This window comes from Patella vulgata, chromosome 5 (assembly GCF_932274485.2).
Source record: "Patella vulgata chromosome 5, xgPatVulg1.2, whole genome shotgun sequence".
NCBI lineage: Eukaryota > Metazoa > Mollusca > Gastropoda > Patellidae > Patella > Patella vulgata.
This window is the reverse complement of record NC_065883.2, coordinates 11,609,128-11,628,674: the sequence shown is the minus strand read 5'-3', so window position 1 is coordinate 11,628,674 and position 19,547 is coordinate 11,609,128. Positions and strand designations below refer to the sequence as shown.

Genomic DNA, 19,547 nt, shown 5'->3' with positions numbered 1-19,547 from the left:
AGCTTAAAGGCAGGATAACTCTTTCAAAGTCTTGAAGTCGTTAATCTGATGTGTTATTGCCATCGGTGATAATAAAGCAAGCTCTGTACCATTCAATTTCCTAAACGACAACGTAGAGATGCATTATGTAAGAGCTAAATCTGTCTATTGCATGTTTTTTTTTTTTTTCTGGCTTCAAATATTATATTAAATTATTATTTAGACATTTATTCACATGACCAGCCTATAATTAACTCTCTAGATCACAGGACCTCCAGGTGGCTTCCCCGAACCAAAAAACAGGTGCCATTTCGCTCAAATGAGCTAACTAACTTGGACAGCAATGCGATTATAATCCATTATAAAAACGATTAACTTTCGTTTTTGCAAGATGACAGCAATGGTAGAATTCAACAAGTGATTGATATGGATTTACAGTAAAATAGAGAGAGAGACAGGGAGAGATTGGGTATAATATCCACTCATATCAGTGATCACAAACTACAGTAGGTCAATTCAGATTTCGTGACTAACATATGGTTAAATTTCATTTCGATAAATTGCTTGCGTTCTGGGGTCTTTAGCAATGGGAGGAAACCAGAGTACAATGAGAAAACCCATAAGGCTGGACATGCAAGCAGGGAAAAAAATCATGCGACTTGACTCATTGACAAATTTTATGTTCTAAAGACTACACGTTAAACTATTTGACCACTCAATCCCCTCCAGCTGTAAAAATCATTTACCCTTGTATTAGGAACCTAGGTGTTAAAATTGTATCATGTATTATACTGTGAAAGGAGAATGTATGTTTAAGATATGTGTGTATTTATCATGTATTATACTGTGAAAGGAGAATGTGTGTTTATGACATGTTTGTTATTTTAGGTGTCTAGCTAAGGCCATCAGATATAACTTTACCATCGCTACCCTCTTTCACACATCCAATCTTTAATTGTGTATTCTGGCAAACTACAAGAAATTTAACCGCTCCTCGATACTTTTTATGGGTAAAGTTGGACCTATGCCTAGATACCGTACAAGTATTTGCAAGGTCTTTTTAACTGATATATGTAACAGCAGCAAGTGTCAAACAAAAACATTAAAGACATGATTAAGACTAAGGGCTATATACACTCTGTTGTATGACTGTTGATAAATATTCATATTTTAGTCAAGACAGAGGGCTATATACACCTAGCTTTTAGGTTGCATATTGAATATCTCTATTTCCACACTATATGATTCTTCAAAATTATTAATATTTTATAAGGGCTATACATACACACTGTGCTTTTTTGTTTAATGCTGCGTTTCTTAACTTCAACACTTTATGATTCTTTATTATTATTATTGTTCGATTTATATAACGCTTCATAATTATTAATATTTTAGTAATTACTAAGGCTGCATGTATACACACCAGCCTTTTATGCAGAACTTTCTACATATTACAATTAAAATCATTAATATTATTTTATTAAGGGCTATATACACTGTGCATTTTTGTTGAAGGTTGAACACTGTATGATTGTTTATAAAGATCAACATTTTAGAACTAAAATTATTGAAGCTTTAGTAATTATCTCAACAAACAATGTCAGGCAAAAATTATTGAACCTTTACTAATTATCTCAACAAACAATGTCAGGCAAAAATTATTGAAGCTTTAGTAATTATCTCAACAAAAGGAAATAAGCCACTTGTAACAACCAATGTCAGGCAAAAATTTAAGCTCATTCTGGCATAAATTTTCCACTGCCCATCATCAATAATACTTGATATTTTGTCAGCTTTAGCTTTTTAAAATTATTATCTCAAAATTAATGCTTTAAAGATTGACTGCCAGGCAACAAAAAATACGGCACTGCAGCTTATTTACAAATTCAACACATCGCAAAATGTTTGTAAATATTGATATTTCTCTATTAACCTATTTGACATTCTGTAATTGGGTGGGTTAGTTTCAATCTGCTACCAAAGCTGATATCAAAATACAATTTTAAATATTTCATGTATAACCATAGCTAAAGAGATGTGCATATTCAAATCCTTGACATTTTAGTCCTTTGTCCCCTCTGCTTGACTACTATGCACCCCCTAAATAACCCCTACCCTTTAGCTAAAAAGAGATGCACATTCTACATGTACCACACACACACACCCCTACCCTACCCCACCTCACTCTTCCCCTCAGCTAAAGAGGGGTCCTAACCACTCGATTACCCCAGCCTGTTAGCAAATAGTCTTATGCGGTAAATAGGCAAAAACATCTGTAGTATTTCAGGTTGTTTTTATCATAAATATCAATTAAATGCAGGTGTTGTCTAATTTCTTGTTTGAACAGAAATTATGAGGTTATTAGTGCAGTCAAAATAAGTTTTGATTAGATATATTTTGGCACTTCCTCCCAACAAACAGTATGAGATATTGTGTTGGAATTTAAACAAGTTTTTCTTTCTTTTACTGTAGACTGTAGTATTGGTTGTTCTGTGTATGTCAGTTGCAAGTATTTATATATTTCTTTGCTTTTTATTCAACATATGAGTACAAATAAGTACATCAAATTCAGCAGTTTTAAAAGTGCATGCAACTTAAACATACATTATGCAAGAGCTAAATCTGCCAATTGTAGGGCTTTCTTTAGGCCTGAAATGTTATGTAAACTATTAATTAGAGATTAATTAACTTATCCAGACCATAATCAACTCTCGATGTCAACGCTAGCCTGCGATATTTGTTGGATTATGATCCGATTTGCTGCAGAACTTTCCTTCTCGATTTAACGATTAAATGGATAATCAAGACTATGTTTTTTATTGTACCACTTAATTCTCGGGTTCATAGTGGATCAATTTGACTGAAATTTTCAGCAAATTGCCTTTACATTATCTAGTTTTTAACTATTATAGTGAGAACTGCCAGCTCTCTACCTAATCTCCCATAATGTATCTTTAAGTAACAGAACCCAATTAAAATTGTGTTTTTTCTTCAAGGAACAAAATACATGTACAACTACTTCTATACAGTAGAGACTTATACAAGATTTATTGTTGCTAGAATTGGGCAGGGCTCTAATTTCAGTCATCTTTGTCAGATTTGTAGAAATTTGAAAGGCTTTGGCATCTCACTAATTTGGATAGATAGATAGAAATGGGGTTTAACGTCCGCTTGACACAAACTAGGTCATTTCGGGACTAACATATGGTTTAGTTTTATCTCAATATATCCCTTGTGCGTAGGGGTCTTTAGCAGTGGGAGAAAACTGGGGGACCCGGAGAAAGCCCAAGAGACTTTGCTCAGGCGACTCTACTCCTTGTCGCGTACAACTAGGATCGAAACACTGCCAGTTGACTCAATGACAGACCTTATGATACAGCGCGCACATGCTAACCATATTCGCGCCCCCCCCCCAACACTAATTTGAATAAATCATATCAATCTCGAACAGATTGGATGATAACTTTTGTTGTTTGATCATAGTGATCAAGAGCAATAACTCTTACCAAAAATCATTGAAATTCAAGAGACTTCTTTGTCTCACTAATGTTAAAAGCATATATAATTTTGAAAAAGGTTAGATGATAAACGTGGTCTGCAGAATGACAGACAAACGGACGGGTGATAATAAAAATCAATTTGGTGTGAGTGATAATGTCTCTTTAATAAAATTCAAAAGACCAAGTGACGTGGTCAGCTTTAATAATACGAATAAACTTACATGAGTTACGCCGACTCGAATTTCACGATTTATATTTGCACTTCCTTTGATTAAGTCCCCTGCTGCCGAATTCTTCATAAAACCAATTCCTCCTTTTAAAAAGCCAGACGCCAATATATTTAAAACATCATCAATCTTGGCAGGTTTCAGTTTATCTACAATAAATGCAATTAATGATTATCCTCTACAGATGACCTGGGTCTCAATTTAATTCATCTAGAAATTACCTGGTGGTGAAAAATCTCCATAACTGAGACTGATATATGTTAGTTATGTTTCATTTGATCTGAAGTCAGTTCTTTAAAATTAAAGAGACAATGCCAATAAACAATTTCCTTGTTTAAAGAGAGAGAGAGAGAAATGGGGTTTAACGTCCACGCGACACAAACTTGGTCATTTCGGGACTAACACATGGTTCAATTTTATTTCAATAATTCGCTTGCGCGTAGGGGTCTTTAGCTGTGGGAGGAAACCGGAGGACCCCGGAGAAAACCCACGAGGTTGGACAGGCAACCCTACTCCTTGTCACGTACAACGGGGGAATCGAAACCCCGCCAGTTGACTCAATGACAGACCGTATGATACAGCGCGCGCGTGCTAACCATTCGGCCATCCAACCCCCCTCCTTGTTTAAAGAGACAATGCCAATAAACGATTTCCATGCCAATAAACGATTTCCATGTTTAAAGAGACAATGCCAAGAAACAATATCCTTGTTTAAAAACGACTGAAAGATGTTGGTGTTGGTAATTTAGACCACTAGAAGTACAAAAAACATAGGTTAAATACCATCTTGGCATTGATATTTGTCAATTGAAATTTGTGAAAGTAGATGAAAAGGATTAATCCATAAGGTGGCACTGCATATTGTCACAAATCAGGTTTAACTCAACGTTATATTTTTCTGCACCGACTGTACGCCATACAGTGTGTTCTGAGGACAATTTGCCGGGAAAATAGTGCTACAACCTACACTTATTTTGAATTCCAACTGTCAAGGGTTCTTTTATGTGCATGCGGACAGGACTTTTCAGCCAAATCACTAGATACTGTCCTTGCTGGGCCCTCTGTCCTGCACCACTGAAATCCAGAGGAACTTTCTCGGCCAACACCGGAGCAAACCAGAGATCTCCTGGTTAGCGAGCCAATGTCTTACTCACTGAGCCACTGTGGCTCCGCATATTGTCATGAGAATCAACACACTGTCTTATGTGGATTACAGAATTGCTGCATTCAGACAAAGACAATATGTGATGATTTTACTTTCCACCCAAAATACAAATTTCCTAAAGCATCTGAGATGTGAAATGTATTACTGGCCTTGTCAGGTCGCCTCTTTAAAATTTAAGGTACTTAACTGAATTCAGACACATGGCAATGATATATTGGTATTTGTGGGAACACAATACAAGGCCACACAGAGGTGAGTTTGTAATCATCATCTGATTCCATGATTACTCCTGGGAATAATGAAACTTTACCACGACTCAATGAATTCTCAGTTGTTCAAATATTTAACATGCAGTCCAATATCAGTATATATATCAGTATAAACTTAAAATAAAGACTAGGATAGGAGAGAGAGAGAGAGAGTAATGGGGTTTAACGTCCACTCGACACAAACTTGGTCATTTGGGGACTAACACATGGTTCAATTTTATTTCAATATTTTGCTTGCGTGTAACTTGTCAATACAATATTTGTAATCATATTCATTGTCTTAGTGTTGTTGGTGCAATGCATGGAGGGTAATATCTTGTCGTGCAATGCGAGGGAGGGCGTCTTTTCACCAGAAAACTTCATTCATTTTGAGACCTAGATAGTTTTCTATGGTCATATGTGCAATGCAAGGAAGAGTAATGTCTTGTCGTCTTGTCACCACAAAACATCACTCATTATGAGACCTAGACAGTTTTCAATGGTCATGACGTGTGCCATGCAAGGGAGGGTAATATCAATTCTGTACACTTAGAGCTATCTACTTCCAGGATAGACCTCTGACCTTAATAGCCGCCATATCCCAAAATTAGTACAATATTTTGTAATGGGCTTCTTCTCTGTTTCACATGTATCATATGCAAAACGACTAAATAAACCTTCTCAATTTTATTAAACGGAAGTGGAATAAATACTTTTCAAACTTCTAGAAGTATACTTAATTGTTTTTGACTAAAACCGTCGAATTGGGAATTAAAATGTTGGTCAATTAGCTTAGTGACTGTTCTCAAGCCGAGCTAAATGGGAGATCTCTTTTTTTTTTATTGTAGCATTAGAACAACGCGGCAACACATTACTTGTCAGTCCAGCAGGTGCTACCCCTGACAAGTGGGAATCAGGGTTGAAACATCCCATGTTTCTAAAAAATAAAGATCTATTTTCTAAAATGCCAAAAACATGTTTTGCCAGATTTAGGAGAAAAACAGGAAGAATTCTTTGAAAAACATCAAATTACATTTTTATAATTTCAAAGTATATTCCATTTGTGCGTTTACAGATAAATAATGTATAACAAACTTATGTAAGGCAAGTGAAAGGTTTTATCTTATTGGTTTTAAAAAGGTGATAGTAGTGGGAAAGAGCTTTTATAATCTCATTGAATGGAATGAGTAATTTATAACCCTTTCAATATAAAAGTAATTTTTATAGAGCTTACTTGATTTAGCTTTCGGCGCCTGAGCCACAGCCATTAAATTGCCCAGTAATTTAGCAACAGCGCATCTTACGTCATAATTTGATCCGTCTAACGCTCGGAAACACAGAGACGAGACATTATCCAATTCACTGGTTGACATGAACGGAGCTTCGATTACCAGTTGGTACATGCACTGAAATAAAAAAACGTCCAAAAATAAATTTAATGAGTATATTACTGCTGGAAATAATGTCTGAAATTCTGAAACCATGGAAATCAGGCAATGTCCCATTAATTCTGTTAAATGAAAGCCGTTTCTAAAAATGGACATACAAAAAAAATAGAATCATAAAAAAAACAAAAACATTTCTAGTCAATTCTGTGAGGGGTTTTGTAAAAAATAACCTCATTGTAAAATTTTGAAGATATGTTGGCAGGTGACAAAACATATGCTCACAGCACCTAAATTGTCCAAGTGCTCCATTAAGTTTGCAACGTTTCTATTTTTTGTAGGGAGTACTCAAAAGAAACTAAAACTGATCAAGGACAACAATCCATGAAGTAATTTTCAAAAAACATAACTGATAATTTGCTGTTTGGGTTATCGGTTGCATGAATGTATCTTTTTATTTTGTGTAAATGATTGATATTTGTTAATATTTTGTTAGCCAATGTATATTTTTGTGTGTATTTGATATTTGTTAATATTTTGTTAGCCAATGTATGATTTTTGTGTGTATTTGATTGATATTTGTTAATCAATGTATGATTTTTGTGTGTATTTGATTGATATCTGTTAATATTTTGTTAGTTAATGTATGATTTTTGTGTGTATTTGATTGATATTTGTTAATATTTTGTCAGCCAATGAATGATTTTTGTCTGTAATTGATTGATATTTGTTAATATTTTGCCAGCCAATGTATGATTTTTGTGTGCATTTGATTGATATTTGTTAATGTTTGGTTGGCCAATTTATGATTTTGTTTGTATTTGATTGATATTTGTTAATATTTTGTTGGCCGATGTATGATTTTTTGTGTGTACATGTAATTGTTTGATATTTGTTAATATTTTGTTGGTCAATGTATGGGGTTTTTTTTGTCATGTGTAAATAATTGATATTTGAGTCATATTTTAATTTTGTGTGTAATTGTTTGATATTTGTTAATATTTTGTTGGCCAATGTATTTTTTTTTTTTTTTTTGGTCATGTGCAGATGATTGACATTTGAGTCATATTTTGATGTAAAGCCTTTATGTTCATAGCACATGTTTTGTTGTTAGCCAATGTATGATTTAGTCTGTGTTGTATAAAAATTTCCCCTTGTCAGTGGTTCAGAACGGAGGGTCTGACAAGGACAGCTGTCTAGTCCTTCGGATGAGACAAAAAACCGAGGTCCCGTGTATACATTGGAATGCACGTAAAAGATCCCTTGGCAGTTGGAATTTGATATAAGAGTAGGCGATAGTGCCGCTGCCCAGGCAAAATTTCCCTCATAGCACACTGTATGGCGTATACCCATCTTCAATAGCCCGGTATAGGAGCAGAACAGTAGGACGTTAAACCCCATTTCATTTCATTTCATTTTGTACAAAAATGTAATAGTTCCACTGAACAGCAAATCAATTTTCACTCTAGCTATATATCCAAGTATCAGAAATGATATCCCGGTGGAGATAGATGTAAGAACAGAACTCATCACGCACCTCACAGAATCGAACGAAAGACGTTAATAATACATTAAATTCTCATTTTTACACCACATTATTATATTATAGTATAATAGTAATAGCCAGCAAACACTTTTTTTTAAATAAAATGTCAGGAGACAAATTTTCAGATTAATTTCAGTTATCAGATGAGATGAATTCTTCATGAGTCCTTGTTTTTTTCCCTCCAAGATTATAATTTATTCATTGTCTAGTCCATACTGTTTAATCTTTATACTAGAAATTATAATTCATTATTTAAACTGGAAATTATAATTCATTATTACACTACAAATTATAATTCATCATTATACTAGAAATTCTAATTCATTATCATACTACAAATTATAATTTATTATTATACTACAAATTATAATTCATTATCATACTACAAATTATAATTTATTATTATACTACAAATTATAATTCATTATCATACTACATATTATAATTCATTATTTTAATACAAATTATAATTCATTATTTTACTACATATTATAATTCATTATTATACTACAAATTATAATTCATTATCATACTACAAATTATAATTTATTATTATACTACAAATTATAATGCATTATCATGCTACATATTATAATTCATTATTATACTACAAATTATAATTCATTATTTTACTACAAATTATAATTCATTATCATACTACAAATTATAATGCATTATCATACTACATATTATAATTCATTATTTTACTACATATTATAATTCATTATTATACTACAAATTATAATTTATTATTTTACTAGAAATTATAATTCATTATTATCCTACAAATTATAATTTTACTAGAAATTATAATTTATTATTATACTAGGAAAATAATTTATTATTTATATATTACAAATTATAGTTCATTATTTATATGACAAATTAGAATTCATTACTTAATTATAATATAGTTCCCAAAAAAACAGAGCAAATTATAATTCATCATTTATACTACAAATCATAATTTACTATTTATCATACTACAAATATTCATAATATAGTTCACAAAACACTGAGAAAATTATAATTCCTTATCTGGTTCACAAAACAGACTGTGTGATCTGTGTCTTCATTCACTAGACGGCCCAGAGAAGTAGGAAGTTAAAACCCACTTAATTTCATTTCACAAAGCACTGATTATAATTTTTTTTTCATTGCTATGTCTGTATAGTTTAGTTTTCTTATTACAGATTATAATTGATTATTTTTAATAAAGTTAAGAAGATAGTGAGTAGGTCTATTTACTAATTATACACAGTCTAGACATATTTTTGTGGAATTATTCCAATAAAGAGTGAGAAAATAGACAACAATTGCATTGCCTCAGTTTACATCTTATATGTTGTGGTTTATTTTTTAAGGGTCTAGTGGATTAAGCACTGAAATACAAAATGGAATTGAGTTTAACGTCCTACTCTGGCTGGACTATCAAGACGGGGATACGCCATACAGTGTGCTATTAGGAAAAAGGTTTGACTGGACAGCGGGGCTATGGCCGAGTCTTATATCGAATTGCAACAGTCAAGGGTTACGCGCAGGCCACAGGACGTCTATTTTTCGTACCATCCGAACCACATTACAAGGACCTCAGTCCTGCACCACTGGGAATTACGCTAGAAAATCCATATGAACTTTGTTAGCCAGCACCAGGATTGAATACAGGACCTAAAGCCAATGTCACTCACTGAACCATGGCTGCTCCGCATTGAAATACAAATAGAGATCAGAGAGAGAGAGAAAGAGAGAGAGGGGTTTAACATCCACTCGACACAAACTAGGTCATTTTGGGACTAACATATGGTTGAATTTTATTTCAATAATTCATCTTTAGCAGTGGGAGGAAACCAGAGGACCTGGAGAAAGCCAACGAGGTTGAACAGGTGACCCTACTCCTTGTCACGTACAATCAGGGAATCGAAACCATTCAGCCATCCAACCCCCCTGGAGATCAATGAGGTTAAGTATTGGTTGTATTTTGCTGTTTGACATTTCAATGGAATGCGACATTCTGATAGTATCTAGGTTACATGAGATCCAACAATATAAATATTAATTAGTTAATTATACAACTAATACCCTAATTAATAGAGTTATACATTACACCAATTCTGGAAACCATAAACCTCTTAATGAAATCTCTTTCCACAAAAATCATAATTCCCTTACATAAGAAAGACACACATACACCATGCAATGTGCTATAAGGGAAATTTAGCCCTGGCAGTGCCTGTTCCACCTACTACATATTCCTTGCCAGACCCTTATTCATACACCACTGACAAGGATATACCATGCTGAAAGAGCCTTATGAACTATCTTTGTCAACGTACAGAGATCTCCTGATCAGTGAACAGGCATCCTACCCACTGAGCCACCGTGGTTCCCACAAACAAGAGGCGGTAGGTAAAGGCAATAAAGACATTAAATGTGGGCCTATAAAAATGAGCGAGTGAAAGAAAGTGAGTAAATAAGGGATGAGTTACAGATGGAATGAGAGTGATTGTTTCATGTTTAAAAGATTAAGTTACTTCAGTCTAGACTGATACTATCACAATCAATAATAGATCCATAATAGGTTGACAAACATTCGCAAAGAAAATTTAGAGTAAGAAGTTGTGTCGTTTTTTTTATTCGATTTTGACTGATGAAAACTCTATCTCGAGAGCCATTTCGTTTAGTTTTGATAAAGTATTTTTCTGGCCAGTTTGACATACACTGAAATCGATTCTCTTTAGGATTTCCCAAGCCCAGCCTTCAATTGTCAGATTGAACAGCGGAAACATTGGACATTCATATGACATATCCCTTTATTGTTTGTCTGGATCAACCCTTTTAAAATCAAGTACAGAATGACAAAATCATTACACTATGAAAAGAGAGAGAGAAATGGAGTTTAAAGTCCACTCTACACAAACTGGGTGATTTCAGGACTAACATATGGTTCAATTTCATTTCAATAATTCGCTTGCTTGTAGGGGTCTTTAGCTGTGGGAGGAAACCCGCTGACCAAGAGGGTACACTTGAGGTTTCACAGGTGAACCTCCTCCTTGTCACTTACAAGCCTGGAATTGAAACCGCACCACTTGACTCAATGACAGACCTTATGATCTAATGTGCACGTATCAAACCATTCGGCAATCCAACCCCCTCCACTATGAAAAGAGAGGGAGAGAAATGGCGTTTAACGTCTACTCGACACAAACTAGGTCATTTCAGGACTAACATATGGTTTAATTTTATTTCAATAATTCGCTTGCACGTAGGGGTCTTTAGCAGTGGGAGGAAACTGGAGGACCCGGAGAAAACCCACAAGGTTGGACAGGCGACCCTACTCCTTGTCTCGTACAACCAGGGATTCGAAACCACGCCAGTTGCCTCAATGACAGGCCTTATGATACAGCGTGCAGGTGCTAACCATTCGGCCACCCCCCCCCCCTCCACTATGAAAAAGACCCAATTACAATTAAGTCCTTCTGGTAGCTTGGTACTTGTTTGAGATGGTTAATGTGTCTACTATACATTTGTATACAAAATGGACCCATACTAACATTATCTTCTTGAAATTCAATTAACTTTAAAACAGATTTTGACACACTTTCCATTAATAATAATATAAACAGAATTCAAACAGATGTAGATGCGAAGCAGGAGGTAAATTTTATATCATGAAACTTTTAAATCACATTACAATACCTGTTCATGTGGTTGATTAATTTCAGAAAGTTTCAACCAGATGGTAATTTTGTTAAATTTATCATGTTTATCATCATGTTTTTAAAATTGAAGGTTTGTCTCTATTATCAAGTACGGTTGTTGTTAATAATATGGTTTCGGAGTTTAATCTAGATTATGTAAATCATGTCTATAGGCCTGGATTTTAATCAAATTTTTATCAGCTTTTCCTAGCAATATGCAACATTGATTTATTTCAGCAACTTCTATGTGAGCTTGAACTGCTGAGATCGAACAAGGATTCATTGTCAACTCAATTCTAACTTGGTCATTTGGAATAAGCATGTCACAAATTTTTATCTTTAGAAGTGGGATGAAACCAGGGGAGTATCTGAATAAACCCACGATATCAGGAATTAAACCAATCTGGTTAAAACACAGATCCTATTTCGTTTCCTTTTTATTGTTCAAAATTTCGCTTTACTTGTCTTTACTACACTCGGATCTGGAAGAGTTGTTATTTAACTCGTGTTCTGAATGGTGTCAGGGATAAGCCAATGAAAAGGTCTGTTACGGCGAGCTTTAGGCGTGTTTTTCACGGAACTGTGGGTAATCCACTAGTAACATTAATGCTGATTGGTTAATCAAATGTCTGACGTCATTTGACCAATGATGTGACCTATCGCTATAACTTGTCAGATCTTCATGTAGTGTAGGCCATCAAAAGTATAAAAAAAACAAAACGAAATATAGATCTGTATTTTAATCAGATTGGAATTAAACCCATTACTTTCAGAGATAAAGGATCTTATGATCAACAAAATAAAATGCAGTTTCACCTCCTGCTTTTCTGTATCAACTTGGTTTATGAAACTGGGCATATGGCCAGACGGCTGAACTTTCACCTATTTTCAAATTTCAATTGCCAAGAGTTCTTTTACAAGCGTGCCAACAAGTTCACAGACGTTCAATCCTGCACCACTGATAAGAAGAAACTTTGCTGGAAACTCCCAAGGAACTTTCTTGGCCAACATAAGATTTTTGTATATCATAAGATTTTTGCCCACAAAGACTCACTAAAGATTACAGGGAACAATGGTGCCAGATTTGACCACATGGCCACCAACCACCCAGATATAGACTGAATTAGAGATGTGCATGTAGAAATTTATCTAACACTGTTTACAAGTACGAATACAAACTGCCCACAGTTTTTATCTCTTAACCTATACAAATGTTAAGCACATGCTTGACTTGTGTGTTACATATTTTCCAAAACAGTTAAGAGATGGGCCAGGTTTCACATCAAAGTATACAAAGCCATCGAAACAATTTACTTGGTAAACATTTCTGCTTCGTCTGAAGACTGAGTAAACATGTCTACTTAACACTGCCGACATTGATGGACAATGGTCAGTCGAATCAAAGACCGGTCTGCTATAGATAAAAGGCTATAGAATAATAAACACAAGTTGTATCTATTTATAAACATTATAATAGAATAATAGACAACTTATTCTACTAATTAAACACCAGCTGGATGTTCTAGACTATGTAGACTAGTATAACTGGGCTTAGGAATGTCCTTGTTGTGCAACTCATTAATTGAAAAACAGGGGTTGACTTTCTAGACTATGGTCGGCTACTTATGCTAGGCTAATGGATGCCTTGATTTTCCATTTCACAAAAGGAGAGGGGATATTCCATTTTAAACAATTTTGCCATTCGGACAGAAATAAGACAGTTTTTCAAGTAAAATTTACACACAAGACTAAACCACACATGATTTGGGTATTATGATGTGATGGCTTATCAATATGATGACATTTCAAAATAAAGACATGATCTTCCAGTCATTACAAGTACTATTCCCACATGAATGAATAATATCCAATAATAAAACAAGATTTCATGATCTTTGGTGTTGTGACACGGAACAGTCTAGTTTTGAGCTCGTAAATCAAGGCATGTTCTTCCAGTCATTTCAAGCCATATTTCCACATGAAAGAATAATATCAAATAATAAGAAATGATTTTATGATCCTCGGGACACAGAATGATTTAATTCTGAGCTGGTATAAGTAATATTAGTTATCATTAAATCATTAGTTATGGGCCACACCCATGGCGTTAATTCTAGTTATCAAGTCTTCTGTTTCCCCCTAATGATATTTTTTTAAGCTCTTTGATGTTTCATCAAATGTCTGGATTTTATCAAGAGAGAATAAATTGTTAAAATGATGTCTGAATTAGTGGTGAGTGGTTGCTAGACGTAGCTGGTATAGTAGTACCACTATTCGGTTAAACTAAGAAGTAAATTTCTGGACTTAATACAAACTGCTGACTAGCCAACTTTATGAATGGTGTAATCTTCTTACAAAGTTTATGGTTTAAGAGAAAGAAATGGGGTTTAAATTCCACTTGACAAAATGAAAGACTTCGTGATTTCACGCGTAGGCGTTAAACTAATAGACCACTCAACCCCCAAAAAGTAAAGAAATATGATTTAGCGTCTCCTGTCTCATCAACATTTTGAGAAAAACAGATAATTTTTATTTTTATGTAATGTGTGGCAGGAAATTTTTGCTTGGACAGCAATCCGTTTCCCCCATACTCTTCTTCAATTTTCAACTGTCAACCCCAGGATTTGAATCTAGTAGAGGTGAGAGTTCAGAACCCTTTTCACTCACCTACCACAAAATAAAAGCCAAAATAGGAGAAAAACCCAAGAGAGATAAATGGCCCGTTCAGACGCTTATTTTTAAACCAGTTCATAATCGGTGGGGTTTTTAAGACAGCATCGTGTTGCGTTCACACGTACTATAAGCCAAACCAGTTTAACTATTCTGACCTCTTCGGTCGGAGGTTAGAGTTAATTGCGCATGGGTAGCTTCATATTCTTTATTCAGTTCTCGCACGCTTTAGATAACATTGGCACAGTCTGACCCCGATATTTTCACAGGAATGTAACTTACTGCGTATTGCGCATGCTCAAAGCAAGCTGGAGCTGGGGTTTTTAAGCCAACCCGTTCAGACGGCTAAGATGAACCAGTTTAAAATAAAAAGCCTTCTCGAAGACAGATCGCGAGCTGGGGTTTTTAAACTGGTTTATTTGCCCCACATGTGCGTTCAGACGCTTAAGTTAAACTGGTTTAACGATCCCCAGGGTTTTTAAACCAGTTCAACTTAAGCGTCTGAACGGGCTATAACATTCACTCAACAACAAAAGCACACACATTAGAATATTCATACACCCCCATCCCAGGGGATCACGTGGCTAAGTGGGTACGACGCTGGCTCGCTAGCCTGGAGGTCGGGTGTTCGATCCCTGCATTGGCCGAGAAAGTTCATCCAGATTTTCCGGCGTGATTCCCCCTTGTCAGTGATGCAGGACAGAGGGCCTGACAAGGACAGCTGTCTAGTCCTTTGGATGATACGAAAAACTGAGGTCCCGTGTATACATTGGAATGCACGTAAAAGATCCCTTGGCAGTTGGAATTCGATATAAGAGTAGGCGATAGTGCCGCTGCCTAGGCAAAATTTCCCTCATAGCACACTGTATGGCGTATGCCCGTCTTCATTAGCCCAGTATAGGAGCAGAACAGTAGGACGTTAAACCCCATTTTATTTCATTTCATTTCACCCCCATCCCACCTCAAAAACAGAGAGCAAGTAGTTTACCAACATAGTTTCTCATTTATCTAACATATTTAATGTGACGGGTGATTTGTCTTTTAATTATAGTCTTATGTTAAGTCGTCCCTTCATATTTACTACCACGCCTCACCTTATACAAATATTTATCCGAGTTATTTTTCAGATTTACTACAAGAAAGGATTATTGATTATTGATCACGCTAACGTTAATTACAGGTAATCAATCGATCAATAAAGGAAGGACATCTTTATCCAGGTTGTTGTCAGGTAAACCTAACCTTAAAACGGTAAATAAAACGTAATGGATAGAACATGCTACGATTAATTTGTTTCAGCTGTTATATGATCAGAGGATGATCCATCCAGAGGGTGGACTATTAAGAACCAACCCCTCCTTCACTCTTAACCATTTCAACAGTTACTAGGGGTGGGCTATTAAGAACCAACCCCTCCCTCACTCTTGCTAATTAACCATTTCAACAGTTACTAGGGGTGGGCTATTAAGAACCAACCCCTCCTTCACTCTTGCTCATTAACCATTTCAACAGTTACTATGGTGAAGTAGTGTTTCTAATTAGTTACCTGGATTTGGTTCCTAAATCGATTAATAAATGAAATGGGGTTTAACATCTTTTCCGCTAATGAAGATGGACATCCACCATAAAGTGTGCAGTGACAGAAATTTTGCCTCTTATTTTGATTTTCAACTTTCAGGGAATCTTCAACGTACACACAAGACATTAAAGCGAGAATTTCATATTTTCTAAGAAAGTCAAAACATAATTATTTCTATGTCTTTTGCTCAATAGGTTGTCAACTTATTATTATACGATCATAGGTATCATTCTCCTACTTATAAATCCTTGACCCCGGAAATAATAACACAATTGCCTCCCAATTACCTCCCTTGTTTTTCTATTCCCCCCATGGAATAGCTATCTTCAAACGTTTGAATTTAAAGTTGAAAATTATATTTTTGCTAATTCCCAACTGGCAATAATAAATTATAGGATTAATAGGATATTCTTTAACAAGGTAGGACTGTTTATAGATACCATCTATTTTAAGGCTTTATTTTAATACATTTTAAAAATACTTAAAGTTGCAATTTCATATTTTTGAGTGATGTATAATAGTTAAAAGTTTAATGCAGATCAATTTCATAAAACAAGGAAGAAAAAAAACTTTCATAGTGCAAAATGTTGTTTTTCTTTTATGATAAATAGAGTACATAAAGTAATCAATATATTGAAAAATAAAATAAATGAAAACAATTTCGAATATCCCATTAATCTGATGATCAATCTAATAAAAACACCACACTCGTTATACTTCATTACCGACTGTAAAAACATTTCCAATCATTGATTCCACGAGTTATTCGGCAAAAATAAACAAATTAAAAGGATTAAAACAATTTAGACGTTCAAGTTAAAGAGGTATTAGTGCTGACAAGGTTCTACGACTTAATCAAGAGCAATAACCCTAAAAGTAATTATCAGAAAAATTTGATAACAATTCTGCATCAGAATAATGCATATACATTTCAATTTTCAAACGAATCAGAAGATCATTTTTGCTATTAAAACTTTCAAAAGATTCTACAAAATGAGAGATAGAGAGAGAGAGAGAGAGAGAGAGAGAGAGACCTTCACTTGACATAAACTAGGTCATTTCGGGAATAACATTTTGACTCAATTGTATTTAAATAATTTGCGTAGGGGTCTTTAGCAGCAAGAGTAAACCAGAGGACCCAGAGAAAACCCACGATGTTGGACAGACAGCCCTACTCCTTGTCATGTACAATCGGGGAATCAAAATCACTGCAGTTGAATCAATGACAGACCTTATGATACAGTGCGCATGCGCCAAACATTCAGCCATCCAACCCCCCCTTCTACAAAATGAGCAAGGGCAATAGCTTTGAATGTTATTTTAAGAAGTCACTGAAATTCAATATGTTACCTATGATAAATGTTGCTACAAAATATTGTGTGTGACAGAGAGATAGATGGACAAATTGATGGACTAAGACAATGGTTATATACGACTACATTTCAATGTGCGAAACGTCCAATAAATAGAAACAGGAAACACAAACCAATTACAGACAATTTGATGGGGTCAAATTTGACAAAGTCAAAATGATGCATTTTTGATATCAAAATAAGTTGATATACCATAATAAATAGAATACAATATCAATGTTTTCTTGATATTCTATTCAATTTATTATTGTACATCATGTGGGCGTACATAAAAACATAACGCTCATCTACATCATCATCTATTATAAAAAAAACTTCCTTCTTCGATTTTATGATCTATTTTTGTCAGAACCAAAAATATAAAGCAATTAGAATTAAGAGCCAAAGATTAAATTTGCTCGTTTTGGTATCAGAAACTTATCTAATCTAGATAGATGATTTTAAAAAATTACTTTGGCAAGAATTCGTGCTGCTGTAGGTTTACTAAGTACCTTGTCAATAAATCAATATTATAGAACAGATAATTAAAGACCAGACAAAATTATGTCTAAAATAGAAAACTAGACTCTACAGGTTATTGTAGAAATATTCTAAGTAGAACTTTAGATAGACAAACTAAGTACTTATAGTGCAATCAACTTGGAGAATTGTTGCAATCATTTATAATTAGAGAGAGAGAGAGAGAAATGGGGTTTAACGTCCGCTCGAAACAAACTAGGTCATTTCGGGAATAACACATGGTTCTATTTTATTTCCATAATTCGCTTGTGCGTAAAGGGTCTTTAGCAGTGGGAGGAAACCGGAGGATCCGGAGAAAACCCACGAGGTTGGACAGGCGACCCTACTCCTTGTCACGTACAACCGGGGAATCGAAACCTCGCCAGTTGACTCAATGACAGACCGTATGATACAGCGCGCACGTGCTAACCATTTGGCCCTTCAACCCCCCTTATAATTAGAGAGATAGAGAAATGGGGTTTAACGTCCACACGACACAAATTTGGTCATTTCAACTTGGAGAATTGTTGCAATAATTAATAACTAGAAAGAGAGAGAGAAATGGGGTCCTCCGGTTTCCTCCCACTGCTAAAGACCCCTACACGCAAGCAAATTATTGAAATAAAACTGAACCATATGTTAGTCCCGAAATGACCTAGTTTGTGTCAAGTGGATGTTAAACCCCATTTCTCTCTCCTTTAGATATATAAGACTTGACATATTGTCAGTAAATTGTTTTTCTTGGTAAGCCAGAAATCACAAAAACAAGCTTCTTATACTCATCAATCATTTATGAGGGAGATGACCAAGTAATTAGTGGCAGACAGATTGTCCATCATTCCTTCTATTTTCATTACAATGTCTGGAGAAAGAAGGAAACAGAATTAAGGTCTACTCTTATATAACTTCCAAACACCCCAGGTGGATTTCAGTGGATTTTCAGTATGATGTACAGCGGAAGTTCCTCTACAATTTGGTACCAATACAACTTCTAAAGGAATTAGTGGTGGATTGGCCCCAATATTGGTGTATTTTGATTAGACTAAAGAGTGACAGTTGCTGTCAGAGGCAACAGTTAAATATGCACATATATATTCTACTTGTAACTGCAAATTTAAAAAAAAAAAATTAATGAAAAGTGCAATACCTTAAAGACAGCTGAAGCTAGAAGAGTGTACGGTAGTCTACTAGCGTTCACACATACTAAGAGGCAAAACCAGCTTAAGAGAGAGAGAGAGAAATGGGGTTTAACGTCCACTCGACACAAACTAGGTCATTTCGGGACTAACATATGGTTTAATTTTATTTCCATAATTCGCTTGTGCGTAGGGGTCTTTAGCAGTGGGAGGAAACCGGAGGATCCGGAGAAAACCCACGAGGTTGGACAGGCGACCCTACTCCTTGTCACGTACAACCGGGGAATCGAAACCCAGCCAGTTGACTCAATGACAGACCGTATGATACAACGCGCGCACGCTAACCATTCAGCCATCTAACCCACCCTGATGGTCAGAAGTACTAGTTAATACACATATATCCTACTTGAAACAGCAAACAGACAAGATACATATTAAACAATATTATCCCAATAACGACTAAAATATAGAAAGCCTTCTTGTGAAAATGACTTTTATTAAAATGACGTCAACATATACACTTAAAAGGCACACATGATAAAT

The 19,547-nt window shown here is 35.0% G+C and overlaps 1 protein-coding gene across 2 annotated transcripts in view; it reads right to left on the bottom strand.

Moving 5' to 3' along the window:
- LOC126822215 (HEAT repeat-containing protein 5B) overlaps nucleotides 1-19,547 on the bottom strand; it is a 102,119-nt gene that overhangs the window by 36,291 nt on the left and 46,281 nt on the right. For both annotated transcript variants that reach the window (XM_050550960.2, XM_050550961.2), the window contains exons 6-7: nucleotides 6,354-6,525; nucleotides 3,701-3,855 (exon numbers count right to left, since the gene is read on the bottom strand). In XM_050550960.2, the coding sequence (XP_050406917.2) occupies nucleotides 3,701-3,855; nucleotides 6,354-6,525 (327 nt within the window). The remainder of the gene's footprint in view (nucleotides 1-3,700; nucleotides 3,856-6,353; nucleotides 6,526-19,547) is intronic.